General features: G+C 40.3%; 1 protein-coding gene across 1 annotated transcript in view; it reads right to left on the reverse strand.

The window, feature by feature from the left end:
* shank3a (SH3 and multiple ankyrin repeat domains 3a) overlaps positions 1-15504 on the reverse strand; it is a 159899-nt gene that overhangs the window by 83006 nt on the left and 61389 nt on the right. The window contains 4 exon segments of the mRNA XM_051951413.1: positions 9290-9457; positions 10154-10170; positions 10173-10304; positions 10819-10927. Coding sequence (XP_051807373.1) covers positions 9290-9457; positions 10154-10170; positions 10173-10304; positions 10819-10927 — 426 coding nt within the window.

The following is a 15504-nucleotide window of genomic DNA, read 5'->3' on the forward strand; positions in this document are numbered from 1 at the left end:
GTTGTACGCCATCTTGGATTGTGCTGCATTCGCTAACGTCTTGCCCTTCATTATGGTTCTCAAGTGTAAGTCAGACTCTTCTGAGGGCAATGCCTTGAAGAAAAGGAAAGTGATCTCCTTGGAAGTGAAATTAGATACAATAAAATGCTCGAGTGGTAAAAACAGTGCAACATTCTGTAATCTTCTTGCAAAATGACTCATACATGCATAAAAGTCATTGGTATTCATGGATTTTCAGAAGAACAGACATCGTGATGCACGGAATGGTTTTGTCTACATTTTGCCGGAGTTCCTATTTATGGCAAAAATTGACTTACGACTTGCTCTAATGTAAATCAAAGACTCCCGGACGAGAGAACTTTCCTCCAGAAAGTCTTTTCTTTGTCCATGTGATCAGCAGCAAACTTCAGTCAGGTTATTAGGTTCCATTTCTGAAGGAAAGACTTCATTCTTGCCTCTCAGCTCATGGTGATGTAAAACAATGTCAACACTGACACCTGTGTTCCAGCAGCTTCTAATTCATTGCAGATCTGCTTTTCGTGATTCTTCATTGACTCTTGACCACTCTGAAAAAAATGGACCTTTGCAGCAGGTGATAGTTTGTGTTTTTCTTCCTGATCACATCCCAGTAGATGTAGTTATTTTTCCAAAAGACCTGTAGTAAATATATGACAAAAACAAATCGCAGGACTTGTTTTCTAACAAATATGTACATGTCTCAATCATTCCATCACAGATAACTAAGAGCTCTAAGGAGTCATTGGAAACTCAAGGCTCTCATGATATGCGTGGTCTTTACAAGTTTACATAGACTTTTACAGCTGTGTGAGTCACCACTCAGCTGGCATGTTCAGTAAAACACTCCACAACACAGCGGTTCCATTGAAACTTTTCGTTAGTTTTGTGTCTAAACCTAGAATGTAAAGTTCTTCTTTTTGTTCCCAGCTCATCACTGGAAACAAAAAAAGAATTTTGAACATTTCATCTTGTTCATAACTACCACACAATAATAACAAAAGCAAGGCCTTCAGATGAACTTCACCATTGCGTAATTAACTAGAGAAAAGAGAAAAACAGACGGTCACTGGGAGCATGTGAACCATGAAACATGAGTGCAGGAGCTCGTTTTTAACTGAATTCTTACTTTCTCCTCCTACTCATTTTACACGGGTTAATATATTTACAGTGGCAACATATAAACTAGTAAATGGAATCACCTCTTTTGATAAATATATTGATGATGAAAGTCATTCCAAAGAAAAATGTTTCTATTCATACAAACCACATATTTGTATATTTTTAACATGAGGATTTGTTTAATTCATTCACTATCATCACAGGAAAATGTCATTGTTGTTCAACACTTCTTCTGTCCTTATTCATATTCAGTGTCAGCAACAGAAGTGGCGAATCCCACAGCTGTCTGTTTGGTTCCATTTACAGTACAAGAACCCTCAGACCTCCAGTGTCTTTCTGTCACTGCTCAGATATAAGCTAAAAAGCCCTGACACAAACAAAAACACCATGTAGGCACTAGCCTCCATTATGTTTACAGAGCGGGGCATGCCTTGAGGCTCTCTGAGTGTAAAATGCATACAATATGCTGTGTTTGCTCTTCGTCAGTCCAGAAAATGTTTCTATGCTTAACTCAGACACACACCGCCACTTGGACTGCCAGACAATGGAGGCAATCTCTTGAATACAGCTGCAGCACCAACAGACTTTAGGGGTGTTGATGAACTCTCAAACTGCTCTTCTGCAGACTTCCACTCTACTAAGTGTAGAAACACATGCAGATTAATGATGCATTAGTAGATATCAGTGTTGGTGATTATGTACTCTGTATCTTATCATTCAAAATGTGCGCAAATATGTACATATTTGTGTAAATGTCTTCAAGTACGGTAGTACTCAGCAGCCAGCTGGTCCATTACAGGGCCAAAGCTGATTCTTTGCAGCTCTTAGATGGGTCGCTGCTTTGCACCTGGCTGGTATTAGATCCCCCATTCATGATACAGGCACATAAACCGCTATCTACTTCATGCCCTCAGCACTATGTGTGGCAGTGCTTTCTCTATCCACCAGGGGGAGCACAGATTCACATCAGTTTACTACCAGTAGAGTGCTGTAACGCACTGAATTCTGGCCAGTTAAGTTATGCATTTTAATTGACATAGAACACCTGAACTCAGTTGTTCTGGTCATCGTATGTATGAAGGAGTGTAGTCGCCACACAGAAAATATTTGTTTTGTGAAACTCTTGTTACATGGTATGGGAATGTTTTTGACGCGTTACATTTAATGGTAAAATTACAAGAGAATAGGACTTAAATAGAATTTCTTGTATACTGCATTTAAATATAATGTGTATCAAACCTGAAAAATCAAAAAACAGACACCCGTTGGCACCAAGGTCATCTCACTTTGTCAGCCCAATCTTAGTGCATAATGGACAGGTTGCACCACACGACCTTTTTGCTGTAGGTGAAAAAACGCTCGGCTTGTTTGTAGTCACTCAAACCAATAACAGACGTCGTAGACGGGGCTAACCTAATGATGCTATTTTTGGTGTCTCCTCAAAAACAGTGAAGGCTACAATTCTGGTAATGAAACGTTTGCATGCAGGGAGATGAGTTCTGCGATTAAAATTGGATAATCCACCACAAAAAACAAGCAGAGCTGCCTCACTGCATGATCCAAAACCCTGTCAAAACTTTAAGTCTCAGTTTCATTTTTGGTTTGGCTTGGAGGTTGTTGTTGCTGCATTCTGAGATAGTCGGCCAATGGCAGGGTTGTACCGTGCTATGGCCGATGAGTCACACTAGCACCAAGTATACACAAATAGAGGAGAGAGGTTCTTCAGCATATCAGGATTTCATGGTCACTGTGAGAAAATCACCATCTGGCAGTCCAAGAATATCAACAGCACAGGCTAGCACACACACACACACACACACACACACACACTATGTTTTTCTATCATTGTGGGGACTTACCATTGACTTCCATTCATATCTAACCCCTAACCCTTACCCTAACCCTAACTTTAACCAAACCCTAACCAAAACAATGGCTAACCCTAAAGAAACGTTTTTGCACTTTTACTTTTTTCAGTAACAACAACACGGCCAAGAAAACACTGTTTAAACTTGTGGGGCCCGAAATGAGGTCCCGACAAGTGACATAGTTTTCGGTTATCCTACAGTTGTGGGGACAATAACCCACAATGTAGCAAAAGCTAACACACACACACACGTACGTTTGTACTTCTATCTTAGTGAGGACATCCATAGGCGTAATGCATTTCCTAGAGCCTTACCCTAACCTTAACCATCACAACTGATGGCCTAAACTTAATCCTTACCCTAACCAAACCTCAATTCATACCTATTCTCTAAAAACAATTCTTCACCCTCAAACATGGCTGTTTCAAAGTGAGGACTGGCCAAAATGTCCTCACTTTGTAAAAATGTCCTCACTTTGATAGTTAAATGCAGAAAATGGTCCTCACCATGTAGCAAGTACAAGAACACACACACACACACACACACACACACACACACACACACACACACACACACACACACACACACACACACACACACACACACACACACACACACACACACACACACACAGTGTATTACTATCCTTGTGGGGACCTAGCATTGACTCCCATTCATACCTAACCCTTACCCTAACCTTAACCCAGACCAAAACAATGGCTAACCCTAAAGAAACATTTTTGCACTTTTACTTTTTTCAGTAACAACAGCATGGCCAAGAAAACACCATGGGGACCCAAATGAGGTCCCCACAAATGACATTTCTTTTGGTTTTCCAATGGTTGTGAGGACATTAGGTCCCCACAACCCCTATAATTAAAAAGTGAGGAAAAACTGAAACATTGTTCACTCATGGCAACGCCACATATGTGCACATGGAGTCCTCCAGTCTGTCTTGGAAATCTTGAGTACTAGCTGTAAGCAGGTCTTAAATTGGGCCTTGAATACAGACACAGCTTCATACTGAGCAAACAAATGTAGAATTAAACAGATATGACCAACAGCAGAATTCATACGCATCTCCCAATTGCAGGAGGGCCTGTGCACTCCTTACTCAGTTACCGCAGCAGTGGAAATATAATAATTAAAATCTTCTGATGTGCCATTGTAGTGTCACACTGTATGCATTAATCTGAAAGCTTTACTGCTGCACAGGAAACAGGTGAGTGCTGCAGGAAGTTCTAGTGTCACAGTGTAAAAGTGAGTGATGAGTTCAGCAGCATAGCTGAGCTGAAGAAGTGTATGATGTAGGTCATTATACAATTGTGGGACGTTTTGTAACATAGTTGACATTTTTGCTGTTTCCAGGCCTAAAATCAACACCGCATGGCATTTTTACAGAAAGATTCTTCTAAATATTATATCTACAACTGAATAAAATTGAAATTAAAAGCTATTTTTTAAGATATTGCAATAAACCTGTTGACATGTGATAAATTTACACTACTTTATATGAATTAAGTCATAAAGCCTTTGAGTCTGACCAGTCTTTTCTTCAGGAGGAAATGACATCATGTGGAGCAGGTCATGTGATCTGGAATTGACACACTTCCTACAGAGGTGTTTTTGTAACAGAGAACTTAGTTTAAAGTCATTTCTTAGGCACAAATTGCATTTGTGTCTGAGAAATTTTATTTATTTTTAATAATAAAATTTAATAAAACAAAAATCTAATAAAATGTAATATATTGCCAAAAAATATCTGTCATGATTATCTCAACTTAATAAAAAGAACACAATAAAACAAATTCTGAATCAGCTCATTTTATTATTGTTTAGCTAATTAGAAAGTGGATGTTATTAAATTTAGATGGTTATTTAGATGACATTTTAATGATATCCAGTCATTTTTTAATTAATAAGCGATTGTTTCCATAATAAATAATGATGGAATTTGTAAAGACAGGATCAGAATGAACATAAAAAACATTATTATATTATATATTGAGCCATGCATTGATAAATCATGCAAAGTTAGCTTCATATGTTGACAAGTGCTGGATCATTTGAAGTATAGCAGCAGCAGAGATTTAAGGATGTCTTAAATCAGGGTATGTGAACGATTGTTGCCCTTTAACTGAAAAGAAAAGGACACATGCCTTCATTCATTCTTCACATATACGGAGAGGAGGAGCAGAACTAGGAGCAATGCTTCTTTTTTTTTTAATCTAAATACAACAAAATTGTGTCAGTATCTCAATCGACCACAATTTGGACATGTCTGACAATGATAGAGGAGATTGAGGTGCATCATTTATGGAGCCAGACGTTTTAAATCATGACAATCTGCAAAGCAGTAAAAAGTATTGTGTGCTGATAAATTTCATCTACCATTTACAAAACAATGTTAATGATGTCTGGGCTTGTGTGATATCCAGAGAAGTTACATAACCAAAAGGGATGAAGTACTTTTGTTTGCCCTTAATTGGCCATCGGTGGGTCATTCTATCAGGTCTTCCAGCTGCCGCAATTTAAATTGCCACACTGAGAGCATATCCACTTTAGGGTGGTAAAAAATTGTAAAAGCATATTTTTCTCTCCCTCTCAGACCTCTGTCCAGACTAAAACAGTGGCTTTGGAAACTGCTGTTAACAGGTACTCTTTATGGGCTACGATAACATCAATAAAAAATAATATTTGCAACAACAGAATCAGAAAAATATGTAAATCTGAGCTATATTGTGAATACAGTTGTGTTAAAAAAGCTTCTGTGTCATTCAGCTGCTGCTTCAAAGTCCCCAGAATGTGATCTCAGCACACTGGATGCCTCTCACAGCTCTGACACCTGAGGGCTGTCTTCTGAGGTAGTGCAGAACAAAGAAGGGCAAAGTGGAATTTGAACAAACTTACAACAATACACACACACACACACACACACACACACACACACACACACACACACACACACACACACACACACACACACACACACACACACACACACACACACACACACACACACACACACACACACACACACACACACACACACACACACACACACACACACACACACACACACACCAGAGGAACAGTGTTGCCATTCTAAAATGTGTTAATGCACATTAGGTTGTCAACTTTATTCTTTCTCGCTTTTTACTGTGCTTGCAAAATAACGCAAAACACATTACTTTTTACAAGAGCATTCCTCTGTTTTGTCTGTGATCAGACTTGCTGAGTCTTAGTAGCTTATGTTTTGTTTATGAGTGTTCTGGAAGCTGTGCATCGGTCATTAATAAACTATCAGCACCACGGACAGCTCCAGGAGGAGAGACAGAGGGACAGAAAACGACAAATCACCTCCTCACTTAGTGCACCACGTATTCTGAAATAAAAGATACATTTCTGCACAAAGCCACACAGATTATCTTGAGTAGCATTGAGAGGAGGGGGGATGTGTTTTTATAAGTTGGCTACACAGCTGCCTTAAAGATTGACCCAAATAAATGCAAAGACAAATAAAAATACACACATTTCACAAGTCTCGATTTAAATAAGAACTGATAGGCAGAATTTATGGATTACTTTAAAATCACTTCATGTGTTTTGCACCAAATTCTCCACGTTTTGCAAAAGTTGAGAGGAGATGCTGCTCATAAACCTCAGAATGTTCATCTTCATCGTCGTTGCATGTAACAGCTATGTATCGCCTGACATTTGCACCTACTTCACACCTTCCTTGGCGAGCTGTGCAGAAGTGAGAGAGGAGCCATGTATTGTACTTATCTCTCTTTTTTTTCCATTTGTTACTATCTGTGGTACGTTTCATGTGAACAGCTGAGGTCACAACTACCAAAAATGTCAGAAAACATGTAGCGTGGTCCCCATAGCCTAACAATATCACATCTTATGACTATATGAAATATAAATCAGTAAATCTGCAGTTCCAGTGTGGACTTCATTAGCTGAAGCAGGATGAGTAAAGGTGAAAATGCCTACAGGGCTTTTCCTGGCTCATAATGGAGGGTCATTATGAACAACCATAAGCATGATCGGTCCATATACAGTAAAGGCAATGAGTTTGTATTACATTATCTGACAGATCTATGAAGTTTCCTATTATTTCTGACCATTTGATAAACTAAATGTGGTGTTCTTGAGCAAAAGAAAAAAAAACAAGAAACAAAACTAATCTGATTGTATGGTCGTGCTGATTTAAACCTCTTTGGGTTCTGTCAAAATTTAGTCAATGCTGAGGGCTATATAAGTTGGCTATAGAACAGTGCTGCCAGTAGTTTGCAATAGTGATGAGCCTGAACTACTAAGGCACAACAGATTGTTATTCAATATCTGACACAAGACACTGTGACAGCGACCACACGATGCACTGCATCAATCCTAGTTTTCTACACACAAAATTAATTTGAGAAGCCAACCCACACAATGTATATATATATATATTAAATATATATTTTTATTTCAAAAGTATGCCTCAAAGTTTAGAAAAACATGGGTGCCCAGATAGCTCAACTGGTCGAGCGGGCTGTAGTCTCTGACGCAATGGCCTGGGCCTGATTCCAGCTCACGTCCCTTTGTTGCCGGTCCACATTGTTCTCCCTACTTTCTTGTCTGCCTCTCTACTAACCTGTCCAATAAAGCCAACAAAAGGCCACAAAAATAATTTAGTATAAAAAAAAGTTTAGCCAAACATGCAAACTGATTGTAAAATCTGCCAAAATGATCTTTTTTTTTTTGGACAGGAATATTATTTTCTTTCCACCCTGGACATCCAGTCGGTACATGACCTCCCTAAAGGGGTTCAGCTGCCATGAAAGAAAGTGTCAAAGTCAGAAAAAAACAAAAACAAAAAACTATTCAATGAAACCAGCAAGACATTTTGCCCTGCACTTGTCTTGGTATTCTGCAGACAACCCATCACTGTTGTTATCTGTGTGTGTGTGTGTGTGTGTGTGTGTGAGGGTTGGTATGAATTTTACCCGTTAAAGTGAGGACCTTTAGGCCAGTCCTCACTATCTCACACCCCTTTCTATCGCTGTTTGAGGATTAGAACTTACTTTAGGGTTAAAGACATGTATCTAGTTGGCACATTTAGTTAGGCAGCATTTGCAAGATCTGCCCTCCCTCTTGCTGCTAATGCCCCCTTTCCTCCCATCTCTCCTCCTCCTCCACCTGTGTACAACACGGACATGCACATGACAAGCTGGAACAGAGTTTTGAGGATCAATCTGAGCTACTTTGTTGGTTTCCCATTTACTAACGGATGCATGGAACAATTTTGTCTGAAACCATCGAATTTGGCGTCACAACACCAACATTATGAATGATACCTGTCAAAATATAGCGATACTGAAACAATATCACAGAAAAAAACAAAACATGAGGAAAAGTAATATAATTACAAGTGATAGAACGTGGACTCGAAAATAAAAGCTATACCATCACAAGAGTGAAATCTTCACACTTCAATGTGTTCATCTAATTTTATATCATGACATACATTTCATAACCAGGGCAGTAGAAACACGTTACACGATAAAAGAATGAATCCTTGCAGTTATAAGTGGGAGCAATGCCTTCATCTGCATGTTGTGAAAGCCTGAATTTGACAAACTTGCACATTAACGTTGCAGTGTGAATGCTGCATGAGCATACAGAGGTATTTGCCACATTTGTCAGTTAAAGATAAAGGCAATTTAAACTATTATCATCGTCCTCGTCAAACTCCAATAGAGAAAAAGATTGGTAGCTGCGAAATAACGCTCACTCATTTGATTACTATTTGAGGAAACAAGCATGCTGTCCATCATTTCTGCTAACCTGTCACCATCTTTGCATGTTGGGCAAGACGTTTTGCCAAACTGGATGCGTAAAACCTGGGAATTGCCCTATTTGTAGTTTGTAAGCAACATAATGCCATATTGTGCTTTGTGGACACTGTGGACGGTCGTTCAAGAGCACTTACATTTGAAGCCATGCCTCAATGTGTCACGAGGAAAGCTGCAGTGTGCTTGTTAGAGAAAAAATAAAGCAGTTGGCATGCCCACTACACCTGCAGAGAGTGGCTGCACACACAAACTGCCCAGCTATCACACAGCAAAGCAACTCACAGAAATCACAGAAAGGACATTTTTGCACTTTCAAAGGGTGATTTGAAGGTTAAGGCTTAATTTCAGGGTGATGGTTTAGGCTAAAGTTAGGATGAGGGTTGGACTAAGTTGACAAAAAGATGCACAGTGCATGTGTGTTCTGTCTCATTGTATTACCTGATGTATCTCCTGCCAGCCGTTCTCATCCACACAGCCGACCTGTGCGTGATCATGTAGCAGCAGCTCACAGCAGTAAGGGTCTCCTCCTACCATTGAACTGTGGTAGAGGGGAGTTAGCCCCCTGCTGTCTTTATAGTCAGGAGATGCTCCCAAATCCAACAGCGTCTGGTGGGGAAAGAAGCAGGTTTATAGTGTTCAGCTTCAGCTCTATTTATCATTCTGAGGCAATGTGAAGGTCAAAGAGACCTGGACATGTTATTAGCATCAATCATCACAAAAGCTGTCTCAAGAAAAAAATCCATAAACCTCAACAAAGCAAAGCGGCAGCACTGATGAACTCAACCACACTTTGGCAAGTGTAGTTTTGAGTCCTGTTGTACTGGATTCCATGAGTACAATATTTGATTATTTGAGGAAATTAGTGGAGCTTGACCTTTAAAAGACGTACTATACCAGCAGCAGCAACAGCTTATGTATGTTTAACGGCTCAGTGACATTGAATATTTGGATAATGACAATGACGAAACCGAGCAGAAATAAATTCCAATTTCAACAGTTCTGGCTCAACAGGGAATCAATTAAATGACTCACATAAACCCTTTCATTTAGGTTACAAGCCTCCTCCAACCACACACATACAAGGCCATTCGGCGGTTATGCCAGCCCATTCAAAGAGGGCACGTTAAGCCTCACATATTTAGTAATTGCTCAAGCACCCTCTGTACTCAGTTGCTCAAGCACCTGCTGCCAGAGATTACCAGCCGTCAAACTGTCTTTTTCCAGAGGGAAACTTTGCAAGCGGGGAAATCGTCGAGCAAAAGAAATAAAGGAGATGAGTCAGCCTGTGTGTGTTCTACTCACTATAAGAGCTGTATGGTTTTGCTGCGCACGGCCTTGTGTAGGGCTGTAATGCCATCTTTTGTCCTGAAGTCCAGATGCGCCCCTCCACTTTTCAGCACCTTGATGAGCTCTGCACATCCCTCCAGCTGTGCTGCCAGCGTGAGAGGACATTCTGGAAAACCCAAGGATATGCAAGCAAACCACATTAAAAATTAACGTATTCACGATGACAATCTTCCCAGAAAATGAACATCCAACATTGCCCATTCCAGTTATTAAATCAGTAGGTTTACATTTTCAGTAACTGTGCATTTGGATAACTGCCTCCACTGCTGTGATTTTCACCCTCTGACCTGCCTAAGTGGCCGCTTCCTGTTGGTGTTAAACCAAACTATTCTCATGTTCCCTCGCTTCGCAGCTCATCTGCCAGACTACAGGTCACCCAGCAGAGAAATCTCCTTTATGGCTGGACAAACATTTGCATATACATGAGGAGATTAGCGAAAAGAATAATCCAGCTTTACCCAACATGCAGAAGGCTTATTTCAGAAAATCCATACATGGTCATTTGTCGTGAAGACAGAAGGAGAAAGTACGAGAGAAAAGATAAGTCAAGGTTGGAAAAAGACAATAAATTACCTAGTGTAGGATAGAGATGGGATGTTTCTTAGCATAGACTTGCTCACCTCCTGAGTCCGGATCATGGAAGTTCGGGTCCAGACCTTTTTCCAAGAACCTTGAGACCTTTTCGATGTTCCTCTGCTGCGCAAACTCCATAAACTTCTTCAGGTTTGCCTAATGGAGGGAGACAAGGGAACAGGGAGAAAGGGAAGTAGAGGAAGAGACAGCTGTGATTGGGTGATGTCAGACTTGTGTGGATAGGGATGTTTAATAATGCAGTCCAGAGATGAAAGCTAAAGTCGCTGCTCTCTCTTTCTGTGTTTGAAGGTTTTATTTCTGGTCTGTCATGCCAAGCAAATGGACCATGTGCAGGTGATGTATAGGCTATTATAGGATACACCCAAAAAAAGGACAGAAAGGGCTGTAAAGCCACTGAAACAAAGACCTTTCCTTTGGAGATTAGCACCAAGAAAATAAGATCCTGAGGCTTCCATCATATTTGGAGTTCAAATGTAATGGTTAGAATATTGTACAGTCCCTGAGAGCGACACTTACACATCACTGGGTCTAACACTGATGTTTAAATAAAACATGTGACTGTGCTTGTTTCATAAAACAAGCACAGTCACATGCACAAACCCAATGCATATCCTACCCACCCTAAAACACACACAAACATTCTTAATTTCCTTTGTGACTTATGATTAAAAATATTCATCACCTCTACTAAAGCGGGTGTAAGCCTGCAGAGCATAAAGTGAAAAATAAAGCTGAGCGCAAAAAACACAATTAACACTTCAAAATAGATTAGAACAGTCTGCAGAATCAGGGCAACAATCGAGAGCCGACAATCTGAAGCTCCACAGTATAGTCCAGAATGAATCTAATGAATAGGCACTGTATCCAGCAGAGAGTTACTGGAAGACTTTTACTACACTATATTTAATATTAACACAAAAAATGTCAATGAAACCATGGATGACAGCCCATTAGCCCCAACATGTATCTTCGGGATGTAATTATACAATATCTGCAGCATCCCAAATGAGATTCACAGAGAACTTTCATTACTCTTGCATTCTCTCAAGGTTTTTCAGCCTTAGTCATTACATAACATCCACATGTGCAAAAGCCTCCAGACCCACACACACGTACAACATTTTACACAACTTAATGAAGGCATTCACACTTACAAACATGTACATTTACATGCAAGAGTGAGAACAGAATGAGCAGCCGTTCGACACTCACCATCATATACTGTATATCCCTCGTTCTGAGAAGTCACACTCTACAACGCCTTCCGAAATTTCACATCGCACGCGCCTTTTCTCTTCACATCAAGTCATCTCCAGCCCGCTTGCCTCTACAAGCCCGTTTCTTCTTCACACACCACACCGAGAAGCTACTCTCACCATCTCCAAGTCAAACTGAGTGAGAGAAATTCACTTTGGCTTTCTTTTTTTCCTTTTTTTTCCCCCTCAGATGCTCTGTGAGGCAGTTGTTATGGTGATGGGACACAAAGACAGCTCCGGCAGCCAATGTACACATGAGTGGGAAGAGCACCGAGGTTGTGTTTGCGAGCGTGTGTGAACGAGCGCGCTTGTGTGTCCCGCATAATACCTCGGATAATGCCTTGAAGAGGCTCGGGGATGATTTGTCAGTGATCAGCTGGATCTGATGTGCGTTTTATTGCCTGTTGGACAGAGGACTGGCAAATTGAGACTTTATTATGATTTATCTGCTTTGCTGAGAATCCTAATAAACTCTTAATATTCCTCCACTCTTGCTGTCTTCCTCTCTCTATAACAAACACACACAATCGCACACTTGTTCAAAGACCCAAAAAGCATCAATTTTCCAAGCTATTCTGACACACTGACAATTGACTAAATATTCTGAGAATAATCAAAAAGATGACAGTCTGTCATACATCAGATTTCGAAGCCAAAGCTCTGTGCAGAACTGGAGTGACTACACACAATCTGCATTACTTGCGAGACCAATAATTTACCATTGCACTGACAAAGAAATGATCACATATCAATAGCGTGTGTCAATAATATCTACAATTTACACAGGAGTCAAAAGAATTTGATTTCAGCAAACCTAAAACATCTGTTAGATACCAAAAAGACATGGTAGTCTATTTCAAAATTAACGACGTGAACATGAGTTGGTATATAAAGCTGTGAAAGACGACATGACTTGTGAAAGTTAAGTGATTGCCGGAACTTAATGTGCAATCATGTCTTAATTAAACAGGTAAGACGGTTTTACTCAAAGCTGAAAAACATTTTCAAAATTGCCCCGATTTTGTCTTTTGGCAATTTGAAAAAATCATCCAAACTTTCATCTCTGCCCCCCTTTCATCTCTCCTTTAGATACTGCAATTCTCTTTCTTCCTGACTTAGTAAAAAAACTCCCTGTCATGTTCCCAACTTGAACAAAATACTGCGGAAAAGCCTCGGCGGACAGAAAGAGATGAGTGTGGATAATTTTATTTCAACCATCTGTGCAATCATTACCTCTTACTTTTAGTAGAAACCACTTAATAGTATGCAGGTCTATTTTGCATTTCCATTTGCCGTGCAGGCTTGTGCATGCACACACAGCAAGGCCTGGGAAAGATTGGCAAGTGCGATGAAATCCTCCTCCACAGTAGTGACCGAGTCTGTTCACATTACATTCCATCATTTGCCAAGTTTCATTCACATATGAGAGTGGCTGCTCTGACTCACTGGCCTTCATTCATTCATTCATTCATTCATTCATTCATAGCCATAGGTTATCAATCACAGCCTTGATGTGTTATTCCTGTCATTTTTGTGCAGGAAGAACAATAACAGTTTTTGAATGTTAGGAGCGATCTAAATCGTGCACCCAGCAGTAGGTGAAAACATTGCTCCTGTAAAAACACAATGTCAGCAAAAATACATAAAATATTGCAGAAACAATCCCACAGCTGGGGAGGGGGTGATGCAGTGGTTACAAAAATGTGTGTTTAATAAAATCTTAATTGGGGTTGGGAAGGAGCACCAGGATCAATGACATCATCCTTTATCAATGCAACATGCACAAGATAACAAACAGCATAGGAAACAACTGTAACAAGGAAGTCAAGCCTTAACACTTGCCTTGCTGTGATATAGTCTGATGTATTTAACACATAATGGTCTAAAAGTGGACTAGGAACAGCTGATGGTATTGTGAAGATAACTCACTAAAACTGTACCTGGTGCTGTTTGTGTATGAGAACTAGTCTGCCTGCCTGTGCGGCTAAAAGCAGGTCATCCAGCGTGAATTACATTTGCCGTTTCTAAAACATTTGGCAGACTGGATCCACTATACATTCTTTGCAAAGTGGATAAAACATTTTGGATGCATTTAGGCTTCTCTAGTAGTCAAGCAAGTCACAGCATGACAGCCCATCTGACACCAATGAATTAACTGCTTTAGGAAGTCATAACCCACTAACACAGAAACGCCAATCAATCGCATTAACGGGAGCTCACTGTTGAGGAAGTGGATGTGTAGATGCACTGGTGACACCATGTTGCAGGGAACTATTTCCAGATGAAAGCACAGTTATGGCTTGGGAGAAGCCACTCAATGTTCAATGCATGTCCCTCATACTATGAAGTACAAATCCATTTTATACTACCAGCCTTGCATTGAGCAGTTTGTTATTGTTGCTCAGGTGGGAGCTGCAAGTACCCTTAAGTCCACAATGAAGAGACAAGCTAATGGACAAAACTGATCATGTATGCACCACAATGAAGTCCCCGGCAGCGAATAAATTCTTCATCTGCTCTCCATGATTAGAAATTACATATCAACTAAGCCTCTTAATTCGCACCTTGTTACGGCCTTTGGTGGTCGTGTGTTTAGAAACAGACTTTGTACAGCCTCTGAGTCTGGAATTCTTGTGGAGAGTGGATTGATTACACCTGGCCAAAGACTTAGCTCCAGATTTCCACCTAGCACCCATGAGGAGTGACTAGCACTGGTCCTCCACACCTCGGATTGGTCGACCACCACAACTCCTCCTCCCGCAACTTCCCAGCAATCACTGCACACGAGTATATATCTCCAACCAAGACTCTCAGTTGAGGCTGCTGGGATTTTATGTGACCAGTTCGCCCTTGTGCCTCTGTGTGTATTGTTTGTATCTGTGTATGGTCCCTAGGTTCCATAGTCACTGAGGAATGACTACGGACATTTAGACCTTCTGTTGGTGGCTGTTAATTCTTTGCAGAGTCTTAGTGGAGATCGTGGTGCCTGTTAGTAGTCTGTCAACTTCAGTGAGAAGCTACTTGAGTCTTTGCATAGTGTGTATTAAATGTGTGTGTTGTGAGGCATCAGTTTTCTTTAGTTAGTTCTGTGCATTGTTTGTATTAGCTTCTGTGGTTTGTTGTGGGTGTTGCCATTGTGATTCGGTTGGGCTAGATTAAATGAAGAAGTCGTCTTTATTTGTCACAAATACATTTTTACAGCACTGTGAAATGTTTTCGTATACAGTGAATCCTCGCTATAACGCGGTTCACCTTTCACGGCTTCGCTGTTTCACGGATTTTTTTTAGTGCCGTTTTTTTATGCTTTTTTTAACAGTGCATTGTGTTCTGCATCCTGATTGGCTAAGGGACTAATGTTGTGGCTGGTCTGCATATATCCTCACAGCTCCACAATTTTAGTATCAGTTTTCATGTATGGTCATTGATTGTGGTTATCTCCAGAGATAATATGAGTTC

Source organism: Acanthochromis polyacanthus, chromosome 8 (assembly GCF_021347895.1).
Source record: "Acanthochromis polyacanthus isolate Apoly-LR-REF ecotype Palm Island chromosome 8, KAUST_Apoly_ChrSc, whole genome shotgun sequence".
Lineage (NCBI taxonomy): Eukaryota > Metazoa > Chordata > Actinopteri > Pomacentridae > Acanthochromis > Acanthochromis polyacanthus.